Source organism: Nannospalax galili, unplaced genomic scaffold (assembly GCF_000622305.1).
Source record: "Nannospalax galili isolate Female #2095 unplaced genomic scaffold, S.galili_v1.0 scaffold146, whole genome shotgun sequence".
NCBI classification, from domain to species: domain Eukaryota; kingdom Metazoa; phylum Chordata; class Mammalia; order Rodentia; family Spalacidae; genus Nannospalax; species Nannospalax galili.
Genome location: NW_008357929.1, coordinates 8,295,307 through 8,320,005, shown reverse-complemented (window position 1 = coordinate 8,320,005; position 24,699 = coordinate 8,295,307). Strand labels below are relative to the sequence as shown.

Genomic DNA, 24,699 nt, shown 5'->3' with positions numbered 1-24,699 from the left:
GCCCATTTCCATGGATTTTTCCCATTGTGAATAGTGCTGCTGTGAACATCAGCACACTGTTATTTCCTTGAGTTCTGCTGTCAAGCCTCTTGGGTACATATCTAGAAGAAGGGTTTTTGGATGATATGGATCTTTGTTCTTTCCAGTGGCAGTCCGGGAGGAACATATGCCTCTTAAAGAACTGGAGACCCTGACAGATGTGGTAAGCTTGCATCTTTCTCCCAGTAACTAGAGAATCAAAGAATCAGGGTGGGAAGTGTATGAGGAATTCTCTCTAGTTTGTCATTTCCTCTTCCTTCTCTCTCCAGTTTATGAGTAAAGGACAAAATGATTGGAGCCCCCTTCCCCAGGACAAGGCCTTGAGGTCCTCAACTAATCTCACTTGTCCCCTGATCTTGGGTCAATATGGGTGGATATTTGAGCAGCTTGAATAAGCTGGTAGATACTGTTCTAGCTGGATATTGATTTCTAAGACATTCTCTTTCTTCTTTTCTGTGGTTCTTTCTTTTGCTGAGGAATTGATGGAGGCTGCTCCATTCACCTTGAAAAAATGGGTCCTAAATGACATCTTTTCTTATCAGCAGAATCTAGCCTGGCCCATAGTTATATGGGTGAGAAGAATAGGGTGGCAATTTTGAATTTTTAAAAAGGAGAGAGGAAAGTAATAACTACCCATTTAAAAAAAAAAAAAGAAAAGATGTCAGCTGTGGCACTTGGGAAGCTGAAGCAGAAGGATGACTACATATCAAGATTCTATTTCAGGGGCTGGAGCTCAGTGGTTAAGAGCACTGGCTGCTCTTGCAGAGGACCCAGGTTCCATTCCCAGCACCTACATGGTCGCTAACAACTGTCTGTAACTCCAGTTCCAGGGGATCCAACACCCTCTTCTGGCCTTCATGGGCATTGTATGCACGTATTGCACTTACATACACGCAGGCAAACACTCATACACATAAATTTTTTTTTTTTTGGTCTTTTTGAGACAGGTTCTCCCTGTAGCCCCAGCTGTCCTGGAACTCACTATGTAGACCAGGCTGGCCTTGAACTCACAGAGATCCTCCTGCCTTGATGCACAATACCAAGTTGTTTTCCAACCATGTTATACTATGCCCTAGCACTAACAATAAACAATTTTGAGAGCGGGGATTATCAGTTTGGCAAGCATAAATAAAAATAGGCAAAAAATGCTGTCTTTGTTATGTTTATTTGTCTTTATTTAAGTGAAGCAGAACATTTTTTCATCTTTGCATTTAAAAAATTTTTAAATTATTTTTGTTTTATTTACATATTTGCTTTAAAAATACTTATTATTTTTATTTTATGTGTATGAGTGTATTGTCTATAAGTGCACCTGTGTTGGGCAGTGTCCTCGGAGGTCAAAAGTGGGCGTTGGATTCCCCAGGAGTTAAATTATGGACAGTTGTTAGATGCTATGTGAATGCTGGGATTCAAACCTGGGTCTTCTGCAAGAGCAACTGGTGCTCTTAACCTCTGAGCCATCTCTCCAGCCCTATTTATTTATTTTTGAGACACTGCCTCCCTGTAGTCCCAGCTGGCCTCTATCTCATAGAGCCCTCCCTGGCTCTGCCTCCTGAGTTCTGAGATTAAAAGTATGTACCACTATGCTTGGCTCAAAACTATATGCATTTTTTATTATTTTAAAATTTTATTTTTTATATGTATGAGTGTTTTGTCTGCATGTGTGTAAGTGTACCATGTGTATGCAGTACTGGTGGATGCCAGAAGAAGATGTTGGATTCCCTGGAACTAAAACTACAGATGATTGTTAGCCACCTTGTGGGTCCTGGGAACTGAAGCTGGGTCCTCTGCAAGAGCAGCCAGTGCTCTTCACCTCTGAGCATCTCTGCAGCCCCATTTTGGCTGCTTTTGATTACATGACTGTCTGTGTTTTTTGGTCTGTTATTTATTGGGGTCTTGATTTTCTTATTGATTCATGTATACCTTATTTCATTGTTAGCTTTTTTTTTGGAGACAGAGTCTCATTATGTCATTATATATAGCCCTGGCCTGGCCTGGAACTTGCTATGTATGCCAGACTGGCCTTGAACTCAGCCTGCCTTTGCTTCCTGAGTGCTGGGATTAAAGGGGTGTGCCACCAACTTCACTCATGCATACCTTACACAGGAAAATTGTAAGATGATGATTGCCTTTTTTGTTTTTTGAGTCAGGATCTATTATGTATCTTAGGCTGGCCTTCTGTTTCAGCCTCCCCTGTGCTGGGATTACAGATGTGTATCCCCATGCATTTTTCTGACCTGGAACTTTAAGAATGATGCCTTCTCATTTTCTAGAAACACTGGAGGAAGGGTAGGGTGGCTTTTCGAGTCTACTTAGCTGTATCTTCGTGTCTCCCAGTTTTTTTAATTACTAGGGCTCTACAGATTTAACTTTTTCCTTAGTCAACAGTTGTATTTTTCTTCTAATCAATTTGTTCTTTAATGTTCAGTTTTTAAAAAAAGATTTATTTTAATTTTTAAAATTATGTGTATGTGTGTCTGTGTCTGTCTGTGGGTATGTGCACTGAGTGCAGATGCAAGTACCCAAGGAGGCCAGGGGTCTTGGGTCCTACTGCAGTTAGAGTTACGGGCAGTTGTGAGCCACCTGACTGGCATGCTGGGAACTGAACTCAGGTCCTCTGCAGGAGCAGTATGCATTATTAACTGCTGAACCATCTCTTTTTCAGTTTCTCTTTTCCTCACACTTCTTAATTCTTCCTTCCTGCCATGCCGGTGAGGGAAGTGCTGCTGTATTCTTGTCCCTTTTTGAGCTCATCATCTCCCTGCTCCTCATTGCTTGATCCAGGCCTATATCCTACCTGTTCTTTTAATTTGCTTTTACCTTTGAGGTTGTAAATGCTTGAGAATGCATTTTCACAGCCACAGGCAGAGGTGAAATATTTCAGGAAGTTAATAGCCCGTCATTTTCCTCTATGACACATTCTGTTTTCACTTCCAGACTTGGGGGAATCTCTTGTCTCATTTCTTCAGAAGCTTGAAACCTATCATTCAGTCACCCTCAGTTTTCTCTCCTGTCTTCTGAACCTATCTGGCTCCTCCTTTCGTCTCCCACGTCAGGAATGCAATCGTGGCTGGGAGAATGGTTCATCCTAACAGTTCTGACTGCATGGTGTGTCTGTCTGATCTCCTCTAGAAGCCCTTTTTCCTCTCTCGAGCTATGTTGACGGGGCTGGCAGATGCAGTGTGGACACAGGAGCATGATGCCATTCTGGAACACTTTGCCCAGGATCCCGTGAAATCTATCCTCACCATCTTTGTTGACCCTGTTTTGGGGCTGAAGCTGGAGCTGGGCATGCCTGTACAGGTGGGTACTATCCTTTTCAGGTCAGAGGAAGTCCTTCAGGGAGCAGAGGCCTATCTCCATCACCCCGAGTTATGTGTTGCTCTGTGCCTAAGGCCCAGGGAATCCCAGTGTGTGAGGGGCACCCTGCCAAGAGGAGGCAGTATTTTGCTTTTTACATTCATTTTTAATTTTATGTGTATAACTTTTGCCTGCATGTATGTAAGTGCACCCATGTGTGCAATGCCCATGGAGGCCAGAATAGGGCGTTGGATCCCCTGCAACTGGAGTTAAGATGGTTGTTAGCTGCCATGTAAGTGCTGGGAACTGAGCCTGGGTCCTCTGCAAGAGCAGACAGTGCTTTTAACTGCTGAGTCACCTCTCTAGCCCCAGCATTTTGCTTTTGATGATCATATAAACTAGTAGGGAAGTTAGACATATGAAAACATATTTAAATATTTAAATTTATTTTATGTATTTGGTGGTGCTGGGGATTGAACCCAGACCTTTCTGCTGTTCTGTACCATGGAGCAACATTACCCCCAGCACCCACCACAGGTGGCTCACAACTGCCTATAACTCCAGTGCCAGGGGATCCAATAGTCTCTGCAGGAACCTGCACTTCTTTGTGCGTGCATGCGCATGAGCGCGTGCACACACACACACACACACACACAATTAAAGATTAAAAAATCTTAATATACCTGTTTCATTTTTTTAGAAAATATTTATTTTTAATTATGTGTATGTGTGGTGTATATGTGAGTGCAGTGCCCACAGAGGGGATGAAGGTGTCAGATCCCCTAGAGTTGGAGTTACAGGCAGCGTGACATGGGTACTGGGAACTGAACTTGGGTCCTTTGGAAGAGAAGCAAGTACTCTTATTTTTTTTAATTAATTAATTAATTTATTATTATTTTATGTGTATGAGTATTTCGTCTGCATCTATGAAAGTGTACCACGTGTGTGCCTGGTGCCCTCAGAGGTTAGAAGAAGGTGTGGGATTCTCTAAAACTGTACTTACTGATGTTGTTAGCTGCCGTGTGGGTGCTGGGAACCAAATGTTGGTCCTCTGCAAGAGCAGCCAGTGCTTTTAACTGCTGAGCCATCTCTCTAGCTTCTTCAATATATTTTTTAAGAAATATTTTATTTATTATTTTTATTTTATATGTGTGAGTATATTGCCTGCATGCATGTGTCATGCAATGCTGCGGAGGTCAGAAGAGGGCTTCAGATTCCTCTGGAACTGGAGTTAAGGATGGTTCATAGCCACCATGTGGGTGCTGGGAATCGAACCCAGGTCCTCTGCAAGAGCAGTCAGTGCTCCTAACCACTGAGCCATCTCTCCAGCCCCTCCTTCAATATATTTTGATGCATGGTCAAAGTTTTAATGGAGGTTTTGGGGAACACCTAATAGAGCCAGTGGAATTCTGGGAAAGCTTGATGGTAGGGGTAATATCTGAGCTGGGGATGAAGTAAGATTTCATCAAGATGACGTGAAAACTGCTCAGTAAAGAACCTTGTATGTGCAAAGAAAAGAGAAGCAGCAGGAATGCCACTAGAAGGTGGGTTGGGGTCAGTTTGTGAAGGCCTTGGATGGTGTGCTAAGGAATTTGGCTTGTTTCCCAGAGACCTATTGAGGTTCTCCATTTTGTTTTAGACAATTATTTGAACAACATGGAGGATACTAGAGAAGGGTAGACCTAGATAGGGCAGAAGCAAATGAAGGAAGTGCAGTAAAACGTCAATACTGGAATCCAAGTGGTGGGGTACAGGTCATTCTAGTATGATTCTTTTTAATTTAAAAAAGTTATTTTTTTTGCCGGGCGTGGTGGTGCATGCCTTTAATCCCAGCACTTGGGAGGCAAAGGCAGGAGGCCTGCCTGGTCTACATAGTGAGTTCCAGGACAGCTGGGGCTACAAGGAGACCCTGTCTCAAAAAGACCAAAAAAAATTTAATTAAAAAAAAATTTTATATGTATGAGTGTATTGCCTGCATGTATGTATGTACCCATGTAGTGCAGTGCCTGTGGAGTTCAGAAGAGAGTGTTGGATCCCCTGGAACTGGAGTTACAGGTGGTTGTTAGCTACTGTGTTGGTGCTAGGAATTGAACTGGGGTCCTCTGCAAGAGCAGCTAGTGCTCTTAACCACTGAACCATCTTTCCAGCCCTGGATTTAAAAAAAATTTTAAAGAGTGATTGATTGTGGATTTGTGTGTGTGTGTGTGTGTGTGTGTGTGTGTGTGTGTGTGTATGCCATGGTACATATATGGAGGTCAGAGGACAACTTGTGGGATTCAGTTCTCTCCTTCCACCATGTAGGTCTGGGGATCCAACCTGAGTCATTAGGCTTGGTGGCAAGTGCCTTTACCCACTGAGCCATCTTTTCAATTCTTTTAATTTTTCTGTATATTTGAAACATTTTAAAATAAAATGTTGGAAAAAGTCTATTGCTTTGCTCTTATTGCATCACATAAATGAAAACTGAGGGGTGTTTAACACTCTATATTAAATAAAGGCAGAAACATGCTTTTTCCTGGGGAGTGATGATGTTCAGACAGAACATGATGAAAAGATTTTGTTTCAAAAGAAACAGAAATTTGGAAAAACATATTTGAATATAAATACTTAATATAAAATGTGTTTGTATGAAAGCTAACTTTGCTGCAGGTTAAAGAGTTGAATAAATGGCAAGCTGGATCCTGTTTTGGGGTGGCATCTTCATAGTGTAATGGTATTTCATCTAAAGAAGTACCTGTTTTGTTTGTTTCCGAGTTTTCATCCACTGTCTTGCTCTGGCCACTCTTGAGCTCAGGGGCTCTAGTGAATCTCTTACCTGGTATATGTCACCATCTGTCATTTTAGTTAGTGCCTACCTGCCACAGTTCCTAGATTCCTTTTTGTTGTTGTTGTTGAGACATGGGATCACTATGTAGCCCTGGCTTGTCTGCTGTTCATGTGTAGGCCAGATTGGCCTCAAACTTGCAATCCTCTTGTCTCAGCCTCCAGAGTGCTGGAATTCCAGGCATTCACCACCATGCTTAGCTGTATTCCTTGTATGAAAAAAAAATTTTTTTTCGGAGCTGAGGACTGAATCCAGGACCTTGCGCTTGCCTAGCACTGAGCTAAATCCCCAACCCACGTATGAAAAATTTTACAGTGTGACTAGGGATGTGGCTTACTTGGTAGAGTACTTGTCCAGCATGGCTTTAATCTCCAGCATCACATAATTGGATGCACATGTATAATCCCTGCACTCAGGAGTTAGAGGTAGGAGGATCAAAAATTCAGGGTTGCCGGGCATGGTAACCTTTAATCCCAGCACTCCGGAGGTAGAGGCAGGCGGATCCCTGTGAGTTCAAGGCCAGCCTGGTATACATAGTGAGTTCCAGGACAGCTGGGGCTACAGGGAGACCCTGTCTCAAAAAGACTGAAAAAAAAAATTCAGGGTTATCCTTGGCTATACAGTGAGTTCAAGGCTAGCCTGGGATACATGAGACTCTGTCTCAAAAAAAAAAAATTGCCGGGTGTTGTGGCACATGCCTTTAATCCCAGTACTTGGGAAGGCAGAGGCAGGCGAATCTCTGTGAGTTTGATGCCAGCCTGGTCTACATAGCGAATTTCAGGCCAGCTGGGGCTACAGGGAGACGCTGTCTCAAAAAGACCCCCCCCCCGAAAAATGCATGAAACAAAACAAGATGAAGAAGGAAACTAATAAAGGAAATTTGTGGACATAAAAACCTCCTATTAAAGTACAGTAATTAAAAGTTATACTAGGTCGGGAGAGTACATGATAAATAACAGTACATAAATATAGAAAGTATAAAAATAGACATTATCAGCAATAGTAAAGAAATGTAAGAAATACAGAAAATAGCAAGTACAGCAATAGATATGTAAGAATTTTCTGTAAAAATGGCATTTCAAAATCTGTGGGGAAGGATGTATTAGTGAATAGAAGTGGGAAACATATGGAGCATGCAGTCTTCAATTAAAAAGAGCCTATTGCTGGGTGTGATGGTGCACAACTACAGTCCCAGTGTTTGGGAGATGGAGGCAGGAGGATCACAGTTTTGAGGCTACATAGCAGTAGCCTGTCTTTCAAAACAAAACATGGTAGCCCATGCCTGTAATCGTGGCACTTGGGAAGGAAAGGTAGGAGGATCAGGGGCTGGAGAAATGGCTCAGCAGTTAAAAGCACTTGCTGCTTTTCCAGAGGACCCCAGTTCAGTTCCTAGCACCCACATGACTGTTCACAATTGTCCCTAACTCCAGCTCCAGAGGAATCTGATGTCCTCTTTTGGCCTCTGCATGGTGCACTTACCTTCAGGCAAAGCAATCATACACATAAAGAAGTTAAAAATTGGGGCTGGAGAGATGGCTCAGTGGTTAAGAACACTGGTTGCTCTTGTAGAAGACCCAGGTTTGAATCCCAGCACCCACATGGCAGCTAACAACTGTCTGTAACTCCAGTCCCAGGGGATCCGACCGCCTCCTCTGATCTCTGTGGGCATTGTATGACATGAGTGCACTTACCTACATGCAGGCAATACATGAATACACATAAAATAAAAAAATAAATAAAAAATTTAAAAAAAGTTAAAAATTTAAAAAGACGTAGGATTGGGGTTGGAGAGATGGTTCAGAGGGTAAGAGCACTGGCTGTTCTTGCAGAAGACCTGGGTTCAAATCCCAGAATCCACATAGCCACTAACAAATGTCCATAACTCCAGTTCCAGGGAATCTGACGCTCTCTTCTGTTCTCTGTGGGCACTGCATGACATGGGTGCATTACACATTTGCAGGCATAAAACTCAAACACATAAAATAAAAATAAATTTTAAAAAATTAAAAAAAAAGTAGAATCATTGCAAATTCAAGGCCACACATTCAAGGTCAGCCTCGTCTCCATAGAGAGGTTTAGGCAAGCCAAGTCTACATAGTGAGATTCTGTCTCAAAACCAAACCAAACCAAACCAAACCAAACCAAACCAAACCAAACCAAACCAAACCAAAACCAAACCAAACCAAACAATAAGAAAAGGGATCTATTCAGCCTGTTGCTGAAATAGTTTAGATTTAATTGTATTTTCTTGACCAGTTGGCAGGATGGCCAGTTAAAACTTCCTTTAAAAAAATTATTACCTGGACTGGAGCAATGACTCAGCAGTTAAGAACACTGCAGAGGACCTGGGTTCGATTCCCAGCATCCACATGGTGGCTAACAACTGTAACTCCAATTCCATGGGATCTGACACCCTCTTTTGACCTCCTCCAGCATTACACAACATAGGCGCACTTATATATACACAACACAGGTGCACTTACATATATGCAGACAATATGCTCATACTCATAAAGCAAATAAAAATAAAATATTAAAAAATTATTTCCCACAGATCTGAGGGTGTAACTTAGTGGTAGAGCCTTTGTTTAGCATGCATGAGGCCCTGGGTTCAACCCCCCCCCCGCCCAGAAAGGAAAAAAAGATTAATTTACCTTTGCTTTCTGACTTTCAGCACAATGTGATTAACTGTCCCATGCTCCCTCTACTATGCCTTCCCTGCTATGATGGACTGTGTCCTCACACTCTGTAAACCAAAGGCTTCTCACTCTTGCAACAACAAAAAAAGTTATTTAGTATCTAATAAAATGAACAAATAAAACCAACAGACATGAAAGCAAAGTCACATATAATCTGTTAACAAAGAAAAAAGTACATATCAAATCTAGTGAATTTGAATGAAAAATAAATGTGGCCAATTAAAGCCTAGGCTTTGAGTCCACATACTGCTTCCATTTGGATACAGGGAACCTTGGTACATCTGAAAAATCTAAGAGATTTTATGTTTTAACAAAGATTTGATACTGCCTTAAATTAGCCTTAACCACCTGCCCATCCTCACACAAGTCTCTTGAGCTACAGAACAGTGAATAAAATATAAAATACTCAAGCCTTTCACTTGAACTTCAAGAGTCAAAATAAACTGATCTTTCACAGTGGGACTTCAAGAAGTTGCCCAGAGTATGCTAGAGTCAAAAGAATGAATTCACAAAGCTGCCCAGGCATGAGCAAAATGAGGAGAAATCACATGGCAACGGCAAGCATATTATATAAAGGAAAAAAAAAAAAAAAAAAAAAGAACAAAGTATGTAAAGGGGGAGGATCCAACTGAATGAAGCGAGAAGAGTCCTTACCACAGCATCGTACTATGGCCCAACTTAATATGAACATGAATTCAGTTTTTTAAAAAGCAGACAAAATGATAAAAGGTGAGAGTGAGATGAAAGGGAGGGTGGATTTTAGGAAATGAATAAAGCAGCATGTTGCAAAACTAGAGTGAAAAATGGCAAGGAGCTGAATAGCTGTGACTGAAAATCCCTCGCTACAGAGCAGAAGGCTGAGGTAATCACAGTTCATGCAAAAGAAAAGGCTGAAGACATTAATGCAATTAGAGAGAAACTAAAAGACTTGAAAGATGGGCATACAGTGATCTAGGGGAGTATAGACAGCCAACAAATGACACAGTATGGATTTAGAGAGAAGGTACAAAGAATTTTCCTGAAATACAAAAGGAGCTGCATCTGGGAATCAGTGGACACAGACACTGCACCAGAATTCTTACTCATCATTTAAAGCCAGCATGCATTTTAGTTACACCACTAAAATTCAAGGATGCTAATTCTTTGGGAACATCAACTGTGTGTTGTTCTATCAAGAATATCTAATTTGAAACTAATAATGAGGAGCAATCAGATAAATCTAAAGGGATATTTTGGAAAACAACTGGCTTGGATTCATACAACTATCAATGCCATAATATAAAAGAAAAGGCTGGGCTGGGCTGGGCTGGGCATAGGTGGCTCAAACCTTTAATCTCAGCATGTGGGAGGCACAGGAAGGCAGATCTCTGTGAGTCTGAGGCTAGCCTGGTACACATAGTGAGACCCTGTCTCACAAAACAAAATGGGCTGGAGAGATGGCTTAGTGGTTAAGAGTACTTATTGCTCTTGCAGAGGTCCCAGGTTCGATTCCCAGCACCCACATGGTGGCTACTAACTGTCCTTAACTCCAGTTCCAGGGGAATCTGAAGCCCTCTTCTGACCTCCATGGCATTACATGACACGGGTGCACTGACGTGTACATGTAGGCAATACACACGTACACATAAAAATAATAAATATTTTAAAAAATTTTATTTATGCCAGGCATGGTGGCACAAGCCTTTAGTCGCAGCACTTGGGAGGCAGAGGCAGGTGGATCTCTGTGAGTTTGAGGTCAGCCTGGTCTACATAGCAAGTTCTGGGTCAGTTGGGGTTACAGGGAGACCCTATCTCAAAAAGACAAAAAAAATTTTTTTAAATTTATTATTTTTATTTTATGTGTATGTGTATATTGCCTGCATATACAGGTTAAGTGCCCCCCTGTCATGCAATACCCTCGGGAGTCAGAAGAGGCTGTCGGATCCCCTGGACTGGAGTTATGGACAGTTGTTAGCTGCCATGTGGGTGCTGGGATTTGAACCCAGGTCTTCTGCAAGAACAACCAGTGTTATTAACCACTGAGCAATCTCTCCAGCCCCTAAATAAAATTTATTTGTCTTTTTGAGACAAGTGCTAGGATTAAAGGTGTGTGCCACCACACCTGGCTAAATAAAATATTTTAAAACAACAACAAAAAACCAAAAAAGGCTGGGCGTGGTGGCACATGCCTTTAATCCAAGCACTTGGGAAGCAGAGGCAGGCCAGCCTGGTCTACATAGTGAGTTCTAGGACAGCTGGGGCTACAGGGAGACCCTGTCTCAAAAAGCCAAAACAAACAAACAAACAAAAAAAAACATACCAAAACAAAACAAAAGAGCCTGGGTATGGTGGCATATGTCTGTAATCACAGCACTTGAGGCTTTGAGGGGATAGAGAAATGGCTCAGTTGTTAAGAGCACTGGTTGTTCTTGCAGAAGACTGGGGTTCAAATCCCAGCACCCACATGGCAACTAACAACCGTCAGTACCTTCAGTTCCAGGGGATCCAACACCCTCTTCTGTCCTCCGTGGGCATTGCAGGACACAAGTACACTTACACACACACACACACACACGCAGGCATAACACTCATAAATATAAAATAAATAAAAATTTAACAACTTTAATAAAAATATTTAATTTCTGGGCAATAGGATTGATTTTTTTTGCTTTCATTTATTGTTATTGTGTATGATGTATATGTGTGGGCGCATGTGTCATGGTGTGCATGTGAAGTTAGAGGAAATTTTTATGGGGTTGTTTTTCTCCTTCCATCTTTACGTGGGTTCCAGGGATGGAACTCAGGGCAGTGAGACTTTTATAGCAAGTCATTTACCTGCTGAACCATCTTGTCAGCCCTGATTGACAATAGACTCTTTTTGTTGTTTTGTTTCAAGGAGGCAGTATTTTTTTTATTATTATTTTTATTTTATGTGTGTGAGTGTATTGCCTGAATATATGTGAGTGCACCTGTGTTGTGCAATGCTGTGGAGGTCAGAAGAGGGCTTTGGATTCCCCTGAACTGGAGTTAAGGACAGTTTATAGCCGCCATGTGGGTGCTGGGAATCGAACCCGGGTCCTCTGCAAGAGCAATCGGTGCTCTTAACCGCTGAGCCATCTCTCCAGCCCTGTTATTTGTTTGTTTAAAGACAGCATCTTTCACTATGTTGCTCTGACTGGACTGGAACTTGATATATAGACCAGACTGGTCTTGAACTCACAGAGATCTGCCTGCCTCTGCTTCCTGAGTGCTGGGATTAAAAGCTTACACCACTATACCTGGTGGCAATAGAATCTTAAATGACATTTCAACTTTAACTTTTGTGTTTTTTTCATTTTGTTTTTATTTTGTTTGTAGTTCAGGGGTTCAAACGAAGATCTTGAACACACTAGGCAACTGCTGTACCACTGAGCCATATTGTCAGCCCTTATGTATTGTTTCATCTATTTATAATTAATATATAACATCTTGGCAAAAATAATAGTTATTAAACTTTAAAAAATGGACAGACATTCCAAATTTATTTCTGGATAGTGGGAAGATGTTTAATTTCTTAATTAAATTTAATTTCTTTATTAATTTCCTCTTTGTGCTTTATTTTCACTTTTTAAAAATAATTAAACTGTGGAACTGGAGAGATGGCTCAGCAGTTAAAAGCACTGGGTACTCTTGCAGAACTAGGTTCAGTTCCCAGCATCCATATGGTGTCTAACAGCTGTCCTTAACTCAAGTTCCAAGGGATCTGATGCCCTCTTCTGGCCTCCTCGGGCATTGCATGACATGGGTGCCCTTATATACATGCAAGCAAAACACTCCTACACACTAAAAAAAAGCCCCAACAAACAAAAATAAAAACAACCCTTCTAAAACAACACTAAAAATGAAACAGATGAATCTGCTGTGAGAACAGCCTTTTTTTTTGTCTTTTTGAGAGAGGGTCTCCCTGTAACCCCAGCTGGCTGGGCTGGAACTCGCTATGTAGACCAGGCTGGCCTCAAAGTCACAGAGATCCACCTGCCTCTGCCTCCCAAGTACCGGAATTAAAGACATGTGCCACCAGAACTGGCTTGAGAACAGCCTATTAATGTATGTTGCAGTCAGAAGTTCAAAATTTGGAATATTTTAGATGTAACTAAGGAAAAGAAAACCTACATAGCTCTGAATGTAAGCAACAGCAAAAACTCACCATAAGCAATGATGAAAGCTAAATGAAAAACTGGGAAAAAGAACATGACATGGGGATGGAAAGATGATGCAGCAGTTTAAGAGCACTGGATGTCCTTGTAGAGGACCTGGGTTTAATTCTCAGAAACCACGTGGCAGTTAACAACACTCCATAACTCCAGTTCCAGGGGACCTGACACCCTCTTCTGACCTCCATAGGCATTGAACAACATGGGTGTACTTACATACATGCAGGCAATACACTCATACACATAAAATAAAAATAATAAAATATGAGCTGGGCATGATGGTGCATGCCTTTAATCCCAGCACTTGGGAGGTAGAAGCAGATGGGTCTCTGTGAGATTGAGGCCAGCCTTGTCTACAACTGAGTTCCAGGCCAGTCAGGACTACATAGTGAGACCCTGTCTCAAGAAACAGACAAAAATCATGCAACAGAACCCAGGCGTGGTATTATATTCCTGTAATCCCAGCACCAGGAAGGTGGGGGCAAGTGGGATCAGGAGTTCAAGGTCTTCGTCAGCTACATAGTGAGTTTGAAGCCAGTTTGAGACCTTGTTTTTTTTTTTTTTAAAAGAGGGCTGGAGGGATGGCTCAGTGGCTAAGAGCACTGGCTGCTCTTCCAGAGGACTTGGTTTCGATTCCCAGCACCCATATGGCAGATAACAACTGTCTGTAACTCCAGTTCCAGGGGAATCTAGTGCCTTGTAACCTCTGCAGGCATTGCATGACATGGGTGCACTTATGTATATGCAACCAATACACTCATACACGTAAAATAAAAATAATAAAATATATAAAAAAGCAACATTATTCTAGATAATTGCTTTTCCTAATTGTCCTCCTTTGTATCCTCCTTGTCCCTACTTTTTCCATGGCTGAAAAACATCATTCTGGGATGCTCATGTATCCATCCAGCCAACAAACATTTATTAAATGTCTATTATGTGCCAGGCATTGTGTTAAACTCTGGAGCCACGTTGGACAAAATAGTCTGTACCCTCAAGGCATGTTTTCTCCATTCCTTCTCCACTCCTGTGGGTTTGGAGTCTACATCCCTGAGAACAGGAAGCATTTTGTGGCATAGGTAGAGAGTGACAGAGTACTCAGCCTGGCTTTCACTATGGGAGCCTCAGGTTTCTTTGGGCATCGTGTAGGTCCTGGCGACTGAGCTCTAATCTACCGTCTTTCATGCAGACCCAGAATCAGATTGTGTACTTCATTCGCCAAGCACTGGTTCCCATCACCCCAGAGAACTTCGAGGCAACTGTGCAGTATGGAACAGTGCGGGGCTCCTACATCCCAGCTTTGCTTCGATTGCTCAATGGTGTCTATGTCCCTCAGATCTTTGTGAATACAACTTGGCCTGAAAGCATTAGAAATCATTTTGTTTCACACCTGCACAGGTTCTTAGCCTGCCTGACAGGTAAGCAAGAGGCTGGAGCAGCTGGCTTCTCCATGGTGGGGCTTGTGAGGCAGGGAGGTGATTCCTCCTCGTCAGTGTGTGCCTCTTTTTTGGTGATGGTGGTAGAGCTAGGGATTACACTCAGAGCCTCACATGTGCTAAGCACACACTCTGCCACTGAGCCACACCATCAGTCCTGATATTAATATTCAAATTAACATCAAAAGAACATTTTTTCCTAGTACTGAGGACCAAACCCAGGACCTCATATATACTAGTTAAGTGCTTGCTCATCCACCATGTTACACCCCCAGCCTTTGAAAGAATTTTTGTAAGGAATTCTTGCTGTGCATACCACTCATGTGTATGTGGCACCCTAGTGCTTAAGTGTGTACACACACACAAGCACAAGTATTTTGCTCCTGTGTCCTTAGTGTCCTAAATTAAAATCACAAATCTGCTGACTTGGGCTGGGAATGTAGCTCAGCTGGTAGAGTGCTTCTCTAATGTGTACAATGCCCTGGGTTTGATCTCCAGCACTGCATGAACTGGGTGTAGCAGCATAAACCTGTATTCAGGAAGTGGAGGCAGGAGGACCAGAAGTTCAAAGTCTGTCTCAGTTACACAGTAAGTTTGAGACTAGCCTAGGATACATGAGACCCTCTCTAGTAACAACAATAATAAAAAAGGGAAGGGGGCTGGAGAGCTGGCTTAGTGGTTAAGAACGCTTGCTGATCTTGCAGAGGATCAAAGTTCAGTTCCCAGCACTTACATCAGGTAGTTCACAACTACCTGTAACTTCAGCTCCAGGGGATCCAATGCTCTCTTCTGGACTCTAAGGCACTGCATTCACATGGTATACGCATGCACACGTGTGTGTACACACACAGACACAGACACATGGCCACATACACTCAGACACAACTGAAAAATAGTTTTTTAAAGAAAGGGGGGAAAAGTTGCTAGGCATGGTGGCACATGTCTGCAATTCCAGCACTCAGAAGGTGGAGGTAGAAGGGTCAGAAATTGAAGGCCAGCCTGGGCTACCTGAGATCCTGTCTTAAAACAAAAACAAAAAAAACTCTGCTGACTTAAAGAGTAAAGGTTCAGTGATGCACCGGGGAAGCTGAGGCAGAAGGATCTTGAGTTCAAGGCCAGTCTAGGCTACATTGGGAGCCCCTGTCTCAAAAAACAAAACAACAAGCCAGGCATAGTGGCACACATCTTTAACCCCAGAACTTGGGAGGCATAGCCTGGTGAATCTCTGTGCATTTGAGGCCATCCTGCTATACTTAGCAAGTTTGAGGCCAGTCAGGGCTATATAGTGAGACCCTGTCTTTAAAAAAAATTCCTTCTAATGTAGATGCCCTTTACTGTTATAGAACTTGGTTTTCAGACCTGCTGAGACCTAGAATTGGAGATTTCTTTTTTTTCCTTTTTTTGGGTCTTTTTGAGATAGGGTCTCCCTGCAGCCTCAGCTGGCCTGGAACTTACTATATAGACCAGGCTAGCCTTGAACTCACAGAGATCCCCCTGCTTCTGCCTCCTGAGTGCTGGGATTAAAGGTATGTGCCACCATGCCTGGTCTGAATTGGAGATTTCTAAGAGTACAGCAGAAGGAGAAATGTAGGTGACAGGGGAGGGCAGTTGGAGACTTGCAAGCATCGTGTAGAGTTATTTCTGTTATTTCTAGATACCAAAAAAGTTTGAGTCATAATAGCTCCTGTCTGTTCTCCTAAAATGCATATGTCATCCTTGGTATCTTTAGGGAATTTGTTCTAGCCCCCTCCCCACCCCAGATACTCAGCTCTCTTGATGGTCAAGTCCCTCAGAAAAAGATGCAGCAATTGCATATACCCTATATATATCTTCACCATATACTTTTATTTATTTATTTATATTTATTTATTTATTTATTTATTTATTTATTTATTTATTTATGTCTTTTTGAGACATAAATCCCTGTAGCCACGGCTGGCCTGGATTCACTATGGAGATCAGGCTGGTCTCAAATTCACAGAGATCTGCCTGCCTCTGCCTCCCAAGTGCTGGGACTAAACATATGCACCACCATGCCGGGCTTCACCATATACTTTAAAATCTCTAAATTACTTATAATTCTTAATACAATGTAAACCCTGTAAATAGGCGTTATATTGTGTTTAGGGAATGATGACAAAAGGATGCATTTAATACATTTGTAATTTATAAAAATAAATTTTGGAGTTGGGAGTGATGGCTCGTACCTTTAATCCCATCACTTGGGATGCAGATGGAACTCTGTGAGTTCAAGGATAGCCTGGTCTACATAGTGAGTTTTAGGCTACTCAGAACTACATAGTGAGACCCTGTCTCAAAAAAAGAAAATTGAGGGAAACCAGCAAGATGGCTGAGGGAGTGGAGTTTGATCTCCAGAACCCACATGGTAGAAGGAGAGAACTGTCTCCTACAAATTGTTCTCTGACCTCCATACATGCACTGTGGTACACGTACACATTGTGGCACACACACACACACACACACACACACACACACACGATAAATAAATAAATATTTTTATCCTTGGTTTTTTGAATCTGTAGACGTGGAACCCATGGATACATAGAGCTGACTGTACTTTGTGCCCTCCCCGCCCCAACTGATCATCAACCATAATTTATACAGGGCATCAAAAGCTCATCCCTTGGAATTTCCCTGGTCCTTTCTTTAGACATCCGGTACAAACTGGAGGGGCACACCGTCTTCTACATTCCTATAGAGGCCATGAACATGATGCCCGAGGCAGTGGTGAAGGACAAAGAGCTGGTACAGCGACTGGAAAGTGAGTGGCTGGCATCGCCCTTGTTGGAGGGATTGTAGATGGGGCAGAGGCAGCCTAAATGCTGACAAAGGAGCTGCTTAGGAGGCCTATGTGGCACAGAGAGCACAAGTGGGGAGCAATATAAAGAACCACAAGAGATTCTGCATTTTCCCCTGCAGCCTCCATAATCCACTGGACCAGGCAGATCAAGGAGGTGCTCAGTGCCCAGGAGTCTGTAGAGACTGGAGAAAATTTAGGTCCTTTGGAAGAGATCGAGTTCTGGCACAACCGATGCATGGACCTGTCTGGCATCAGCAAGCAGCTGGTGAAACAGGGAATGAAGCACATTGAGTCTATCCTGCAACTGGCCAAGTCATCCTACTTGTTACCTTTTATGAAGCTGGCCCAGCAGATCCAGGTTGTTTGAGTGGATAAGAGACTGGGAGCTTAGCAAAAAGTGGACAATGGATAGGATGACATGGGGAGGTGGGGTGAGGAGGGAGGCAACATAATCATCACATGCAGTGTTTGGACTTGTAGAAGAAGATATGAGAAGGATGTCAAGGTCCCTAAGGAGCTCATAGTTTAGGTAGAACATTCAGTTAATCAACAAATAGACGTTGATTACCCATGTCGAATCCAACCCTCCAATGTGGCTGAGAAAATAAGACTTACATAAAAGAGGATTAGAGGTGACAAGGAACTAAAGATCAGTCTGTGTGGTTCAGTCACGAGTTTCAAAACAACTTAAAATGAATATGACAAGCTGATCATGTAGGTGCTGGGTCCCCATAGGAGGTGAGTGATCTGTGTGAAGATCTCTTTTCTCAGATGAAACTTTCAACCAGGCCTTAAGGAGATGGCACTATAGCTAGCTGGAGAAGTTTAAAACCCCTTTTGAGAACAGTGTGGAGAGGAGAGTGGGTGGCCCTGGTGACTGTAGTAGGGGAGTGATGTCCAGGTACCAGCTATTGGTCAACAGCTATGGAACATCCACTTTGTACAGTTCTTTTTTGTTTGTTTTGAGACAAGGTCTAACTGTGTAGCCCTTGGCTGGCCTGGAGCTCATCAAGTAGACCATGCTGGCTCAACTCATAGAGATCCTCCTATCTGTGTTCCCTCCACCCCTACCCCAGTGCTAGGATTAAAGGTGCATACCACCACACAAAGCCTGTAAAGAGTTCTTAGTTCAACTGGATGAGGTTGAAACAGACACCAGACTGGGGCTTGGGGAATTCCCAGTCTGAAAGACTTTTGTAGGGAATAGCACATGAAGGGTTGGGGAAGTTACTCAGGTGGTAGAGTGCTAGCCTAGCTCACAGGAAGCCCTGGGTTTGATTTCTAGCAGTACATAATCAAGGTAGGGTAGTATATATCTGTAATCCCAGTACTTGGGAGATGGAACCAGAGGGATCAGAAATTCAAGGTCACCCTTGGCTAGATAGTAGGTCTGAGAGTAGCCTGGGATACGTGAGACCCTGTCTCAAAAAAAAAAAAGCAAATGAATAATAGTTGGTATGTGCAAATTCTGGTCTTGAAATGATCTCTCCTGGGGTGGGTTTATTGGTAGGGCTGCCTAGTAGATGGTGTTCAAAATGGATGGGAAGTCTGAATCAGTTTATGTTTATGTGTGGTGTATGTACATGTTCATGTGGGTACATGCACATGTGTGCACATATGTGTGTGCATGTAGAGGCTAGAGGGTGATACTAGGTGTCATCCTCAATCACTTTTCACCTAATATTTTTTAGATAGGTCTCTCACTGAATCTGGCTAGCTGGCCACCAAGCTCTAGCAGTTTGCCTGTCTCCCCTCCACGACCCCACAACTGAATTACAGACATGCCAGTGTGCCCATCTTTCACACGGGTACTGGAAATCTAAACTCAGAACCTCATGCTTATGTAGCATTGAGCACTTTATCAACTGAGCCGCCTCTCCAGCCCCCTCAATCAGTCCCCTTGACCTCCCTGTGGATAAATATACTCCAAGTTTTCTCTCTACTGTAGGATGGCTCTCGCCAAGCACAGTCAAACCTGACTTTCTTGTCAATCCTGAGGGAACCCTACCAGGAGCTGGCCTTCATGAAACCTAAGGACATTTCAGACAAGCTCCCTAGGCTAATCAGTCTCATCCGTATCATTTGGGTCAACTCTCCCCACTACAACACTCGGGAAAGATTGACTGCCCTCTTCCGGAAGGTGTGCAAAAGGGAGGGGTGGTGTGATGTGGCCATATTGGTAGGGCTCAAATTCCCTGCCAGATATGTGGTGGAAAGGCACTAAGGACTGCCCTTCAGCTCAGATGGACACCAGAGGCTTCTGTCTTTAGCAGTGCTCAGAGCTGGGTCCCTCAGCTTCTGTTTCTCCTTGGAAGTTGCTCAGTCAGGAAGGGGTTGGAGAGAGGGAGGCAGTGAGCCTGGGAAAGGCAGGAAGGATAGACTGTAACTGAGTTGTACAGAGGGAAGACCTTTTCTTCTTTCTCAAGATGGAGCCTGCAGTAGAGTGTGGGAAGTAGATTTCCAAAGGAACGTGGCTCCTGGGCAGCAGAGCCTGGTGCATGTCACAGGATGCAGAGTGGGTGGGTGGAGTGGAGGTGGAGGTGATGGTGGAGGGTGTGGGGTGTGATCAACACAAAGAATGGGGAAAGGTTTGCTAAAGGCCATCTAGCTGGAGCAGTGTAAGTGCAGAGCTGGGTTGAGGCACACACAGCAGAGCCAACTAGAGCATGTGACATGGAGTGTGCCCAGAGGAGCAGGGGTGAGGTGGGCCTCAGGAAACAAATCAGGAACCAGGAGGCCAAGGCCTGTGGCAAGGCTAGGGAGACTGAGAGAAGTTGGTGGAAATAAGGATGCAAATTGAAGCTGTTGGGCTCCCTCTGCAGATGAGCAATGAGATCATCCGCTTATGCTGTCATGCCATCTCTCTGGACCGAATCTTTGAGGGATATGTCTCTTCTAGCAAGGAGGACCTGCAAGGCTGCATTTCCTGTTGTCATGCTTGGAAAGATCACTACCTGACTGCTGTACAGATGCATACCCAGTACGATGGGTCTCCCTAACATCCGTGAATAACCCCTTGTCATTCTTCAGAGAGTAGAGTCTGACTTTTCCTGTTCCCTTTTGTTGTTGTTGTTGTGGATTATATGTTTCTAAACCTGGGAGTCTCTATCTCCAGTCAGGTTTTCCATTTGAATGCAAGTGTTGTAGCTGCTTGCCCCCAAGTTTCCTAGTGGTCACAACCTCTTTCCTGTGATTCCAGGAACCCTTCCTAATCTTTTCCTCTGTCATGGTTAGAAAAGTTACTATGTATAAACCTTCTAGAACTTAGAGACCATGTCTCCTCTCTGCTTCAGCGCACCTTGAGTTTCTTCTTTAAGGGTCCAGGGAAAGTGCTTCTTAGGGTCTCCTTTTCTGAGCACAGGTTCCCACAGCCTTGTTCTGCATGGCAGACTGATCCCTAGTGTCCTTGCTCTTGATTAGGCTCATTTTTCTTCTAACACAGGTTCTCCAATCGGGGCTGGGTTCTAGACCAGACCAGCATATTCGCTCAAGTAGATGCCTTTGTGCAGCGCTGCAAAGACCTTATTGAGGTAGGAAGACTTGTCAGGCTGGGAGAATCAAAAACCAATAGCATACCCTCGAGTCCTGTGCCAGGAGCCAAACAGATGGGGCCAAGGCTCTGTTTACGAGTTTAAACGTAGAACCTGGCATGCTGGCTCTTCCTGCGTAATTGCATGTCCTCTTTCCTCTACCTCCTTCTTGTTGACATTTGCCTTTCAACTCTGCCCTAGCATCTTATATTTCATTCTGCAGCCAAAATTCATCCCAGTGTCCACCTACATCTGGATGGTCCTCTCTACTTCATAGACATTTGAAATTATATCAAAGAACTCAGAATTCCTAAGTTCAGAAAAGAAAGGATCTTTTACACTGATGTCTTTTTAGGTATGTGACTGTCAGTACCACTTTGCCCGTTGGGAAGATGGCAAGCAAGGTCCCCTTCCTTGCTTCTTTGGTGCCCAGGGGCCGCAGATCACAAGAAACTTGCTAGAAATTGAGGACATCTTTCATAAAAATCTGCAAACACTTCGAGCTGTTCGAGGGGGCATCCTGGATGTCAAGAACACTTCTTGGCATGAAGACTATAATAGGTGAGGGAGACACAGGCTGAGGCTGGGGTTGGGCAGGGTAGGGGGAGACAAGAGTGGGAGGAGAGGCTGGGTGTGCAAAGCAGACCTTGGAAGAGCCAGGAGTGGTGGCACACATCTGTACAATCCTGGGACTTTGGAGGTAGAGACAGGAGGACTGCAAGTTGAAGGCTATGGAGGGAGAACAGCTCAAGGTGCGAAGGGAAGAGAGAACACCAAATTGGCCAGGTTCCAGGTTCCAGAGTGAACCTTTCAGGACTGTTGACCTTTCAGGACACTGGGCAAGTTACACTCCCAGGGGATGCCTGTCCTCCTCATTTATAAATAAGGTTAAAGATAGAACCCATCTCTTAGCATTGTCTAGAGTGAAATAGATTCGTGGATGTAAAGCACACTTTAGTCACATGCTGACATGCAGGAAGCTTCAGGGCACAGCAACACATGAGAATCTCACTTGGGACGTACTTGGGGGGTGGCAAGTCACTTCTCCATGCCTCTCTGACGGTGTAGATTCCGTGCTGGTATCAAGGACCTGGAGGTGATGACCCAGAACTTGATCACTTCGGCCTTTGAGTTAGTTCGAGATGTGGAGCATGGAGTACTCCTGCTGGACACCTTCCACAGGCTGGCTGCCCGGGAGGTGCACTTGCCTGCCCCACCTCAAGGGCCTGTCTGCTTGCCTTTAGTTCTGAGCCTTCTAGACTCTGTCCTGCCTCTGCATGCACCCTTTCCTACATGCTGAGTTGTTGGTGCTTCTTTTCCTTCATCTTTCCTCTCTTCCTCTGGCTCCCACTGTGCATAGGTGTCAGAGCTTTCCTCTAGGACCAGGGACTGAGGGAACCCAACTCCATGAAGTATATCACCTACTTCTTGTTCCTTAGGCCATCATGAGGACATATGAGAAGAAAGCAGTGGATCTCTACATGCTGTTCAATAGCGAACTAGCACTGGTGAACTGTGAACTGAACAAGAAGTGGCCATACCAGGTGCCCTACATGGCTCAGTTTTCCGGACAGGCGCACTGGGTGCGGATCCTTCGGCGACGCATCGACAGAGTCATGAATGTAGGTGTCTGGACTCTGCTAAACTGTCCTCAGTGAAATTACAGGGTGTGCTGTGTGCAGCTGGGAGGTATGGGGGTGGGGGTAGGGTGAGGTCTGACAGGGCTTATAGAGAGTTTTCACAACCAGACACTGGGTGGGATGAGGGGAGAGGCATACTCAGTTCATCTTGGCAAGCCCTGGTTTGGTTTACAGAGGTGGCACAAATGGCTAGTAGACCAAAGATCATTGTATTTCATGTTAAGGTGGTGAGGAAAAGTAGGACCAGTATCTGGGAAGTTAGGGCAACAGAAGAGCAATATACTTGGTGATCCAGAGACCTCCACAGGCAAGGCCCTGTTCTCTCTAGGATAACAGGAACAAAGAACTAAAGGGGAAAATTAAAAAGAAAAATCTGTGTGTGTTGGGAATGGTGGTGCATACTTATAATCCCAGTTCTTGGGAGGCTGAGGCAGGAAGATCTCTGAATTCAAGACCAGCACAGTCTGCATAGTGCATTCCACATCAACCAGGGTTACATAGTGAGATCCTGTCTAAAGCAAACAAACAAAAATAACCCTTTTTAGAAACACAGAGTAAAAGCTATTTGAGCTACTGATCTGCTTATTGCCCAATTGGTTCTGAGAGAGAAGAAGGGGGCCTGCGGATGACCAGACTGAGATGAGCCAGCCCCAACTGTAACCTCGTTGGTCCTTTACTTTCTATGATTTCCCCTTTCTCCCAACTTTTCTCTTGGACTGGCTCTCTGATCTTTTGTCTTCACTTTGACTCCCCTTCTTAGTGTGTCTTGCTTCTTTCTTTCTCTTTTCTGTTTGGTGGTCATCCCTTTAGGTTGTCAGAATCAGTCATGGTCCATAGCAAGCCTTACAGGTGTTGAGGGGTGTGCATGTGCATGTGACTGTGCGCATGTATAGCAGGTCTGTGCAGATGTAAATGGGCTGCCCATCTGCTCCTCCCCCCAGTGCCTTTCTGGTGCCCATTTCCTGCCTCATATTGGGACTGGAGAGGAGAGCGTTCACACGTATCTGCAGATGGTTCAAGCCATCGATGAACTGGTTCGAAAAACCTTCCAAGAGTGGACGGCAACGCTGGACAAGGACTGCATTCAGCGCCTGGATACACCACTATTACGAATCAGCCAGGAGAAGATGGGCATGCTGGATGTCAACTTTGACAAGTACAGGACCCACCCTAGTGCCTCTCTCTGTCCTTGGTTCCATTCTCCTCTAACTCTGCCAAGAACTTAACTCCCATCTTGCCCCTTCACCTCCCCCCTGCTCCCATCCCTGCTATTCCCCACCCTCTGGTTTTATTGAACAGGGTCTTGCTATACAGTCCAGGCTGCCTTTGAACTTGTGCTCCTCCTGCCTCAGCCTGGTGTTGGGATTACAGGTGTGCACCACACCCCACTGCTATTACCTCTTAATTAGTTTTACCTGGGATAGGAACACAGTGGTAGAGCACTTGCCTTAGCATGCATTAAGATATTAGGTTCATTCCTCAGTACTAACGAAAAATTAGTTGTACAGCTTATGTAGAACAAGCAAACAAATAACGATGATTGAAAGCAAAACAACCCTCTAATGCACTAAACCAGTGATGTCGTTGTTCTGCCACTAGATGGCTGTGACAGATCAGCTAAATCTTCTAAAACCTGAGCCCTAGCCCAGGATGGACTGTAAAATCACACTCTCGGGGTGGTGGAGCACGCCTTTAATCCCAGCACCCTGGAGGCAGAAGCAGGCGGATCTCTGTGAGGTGAGGCCAGCCTGGTCTACATAGTGAGTGCCAGGACAGCTGGGGCTATAGGGAAAAGAAAGAAATCACACACTCTTACAGCTTTTATTTATTATTTTTATTTTATGTGTACGAGGGTGTTGTCTGCATATGTGTAAGTGCATCCATGTGTGTAATGCCTGTAGAGGTCAGAAGAGACCCTGGAACTGGAGTTATGGATGGTTATTAGTCACCATGTGGGTGCTGTTGGATTCCCCTGGAACTGGAGTTACGGATGGTTGTTAGCCAACTATGTGGGTGCTGGGAATTGAACTCAGGTCCTCTGCAAGAGCAGCCCATGCTCCTAACTGCTGAGCCATCTCTTCAGCCCCTCTTACAGCTTTAAATGATTAAAAAGGTAACTAGTGCACCTATTAAGTTACTAAACATATACAGTGAGTACCAGGTGTGGTGGATCACACCTCTAATCCCAGTACTCAGGAAGCTGAGGTAAAGGTCTGGAGTTTGAGGCCAGCCTAAGCT

The 24,699-nt window shown here is 44.0% G+C and overlaps 1 protein-coding gene across 1 annotated transcript in view; it reads left to right on the top strand.

Annotated features, from left to right (window-relative positions):
• Positions 1–24,699, top strand: part of Dnah2 (dynein axonemal heavy chain 2) — a 132,490-nt gene that overhangs the window by 12,397 nt on the left and 95,394 nt on the right. The window contains exons 3-12 of the mRNA XM_008855967.2: positions 147–202; positions 3,172–3,342; positions 14,224–14,452; positions 17,142–17,252; positions 17,411–17,649; positions 19,240–19,431; positions 21,177–21,382; positions 21,890–22,019; positions 22,261–22,443; positions 23,403–23,617. Coding sequence (XP_008854189.1) covers positions 147–202; positions 3,172–3,342; positions 14,224–14,452; positions 17,142–17,252; positions 17,411–17,649; positions 19,240–19,431; positions 21,177–21,382; positions 21,890–22,019; positions 22,261–22,443; positions 23,403–23,617 — 1,732 coding nt within the window. The remainder of the gene's footprint in view (positions 1–146; positions 203–3,171; positions 3,343–14,223; positions 14,453–17,141; positions 17,253–17,410; positions 17,650–19,239; positions 19,432–21,176; positions 21,383–21,889; positions 22,020–22,260; positions 22,444–23,402; positions 23,618–24,699) is intronic.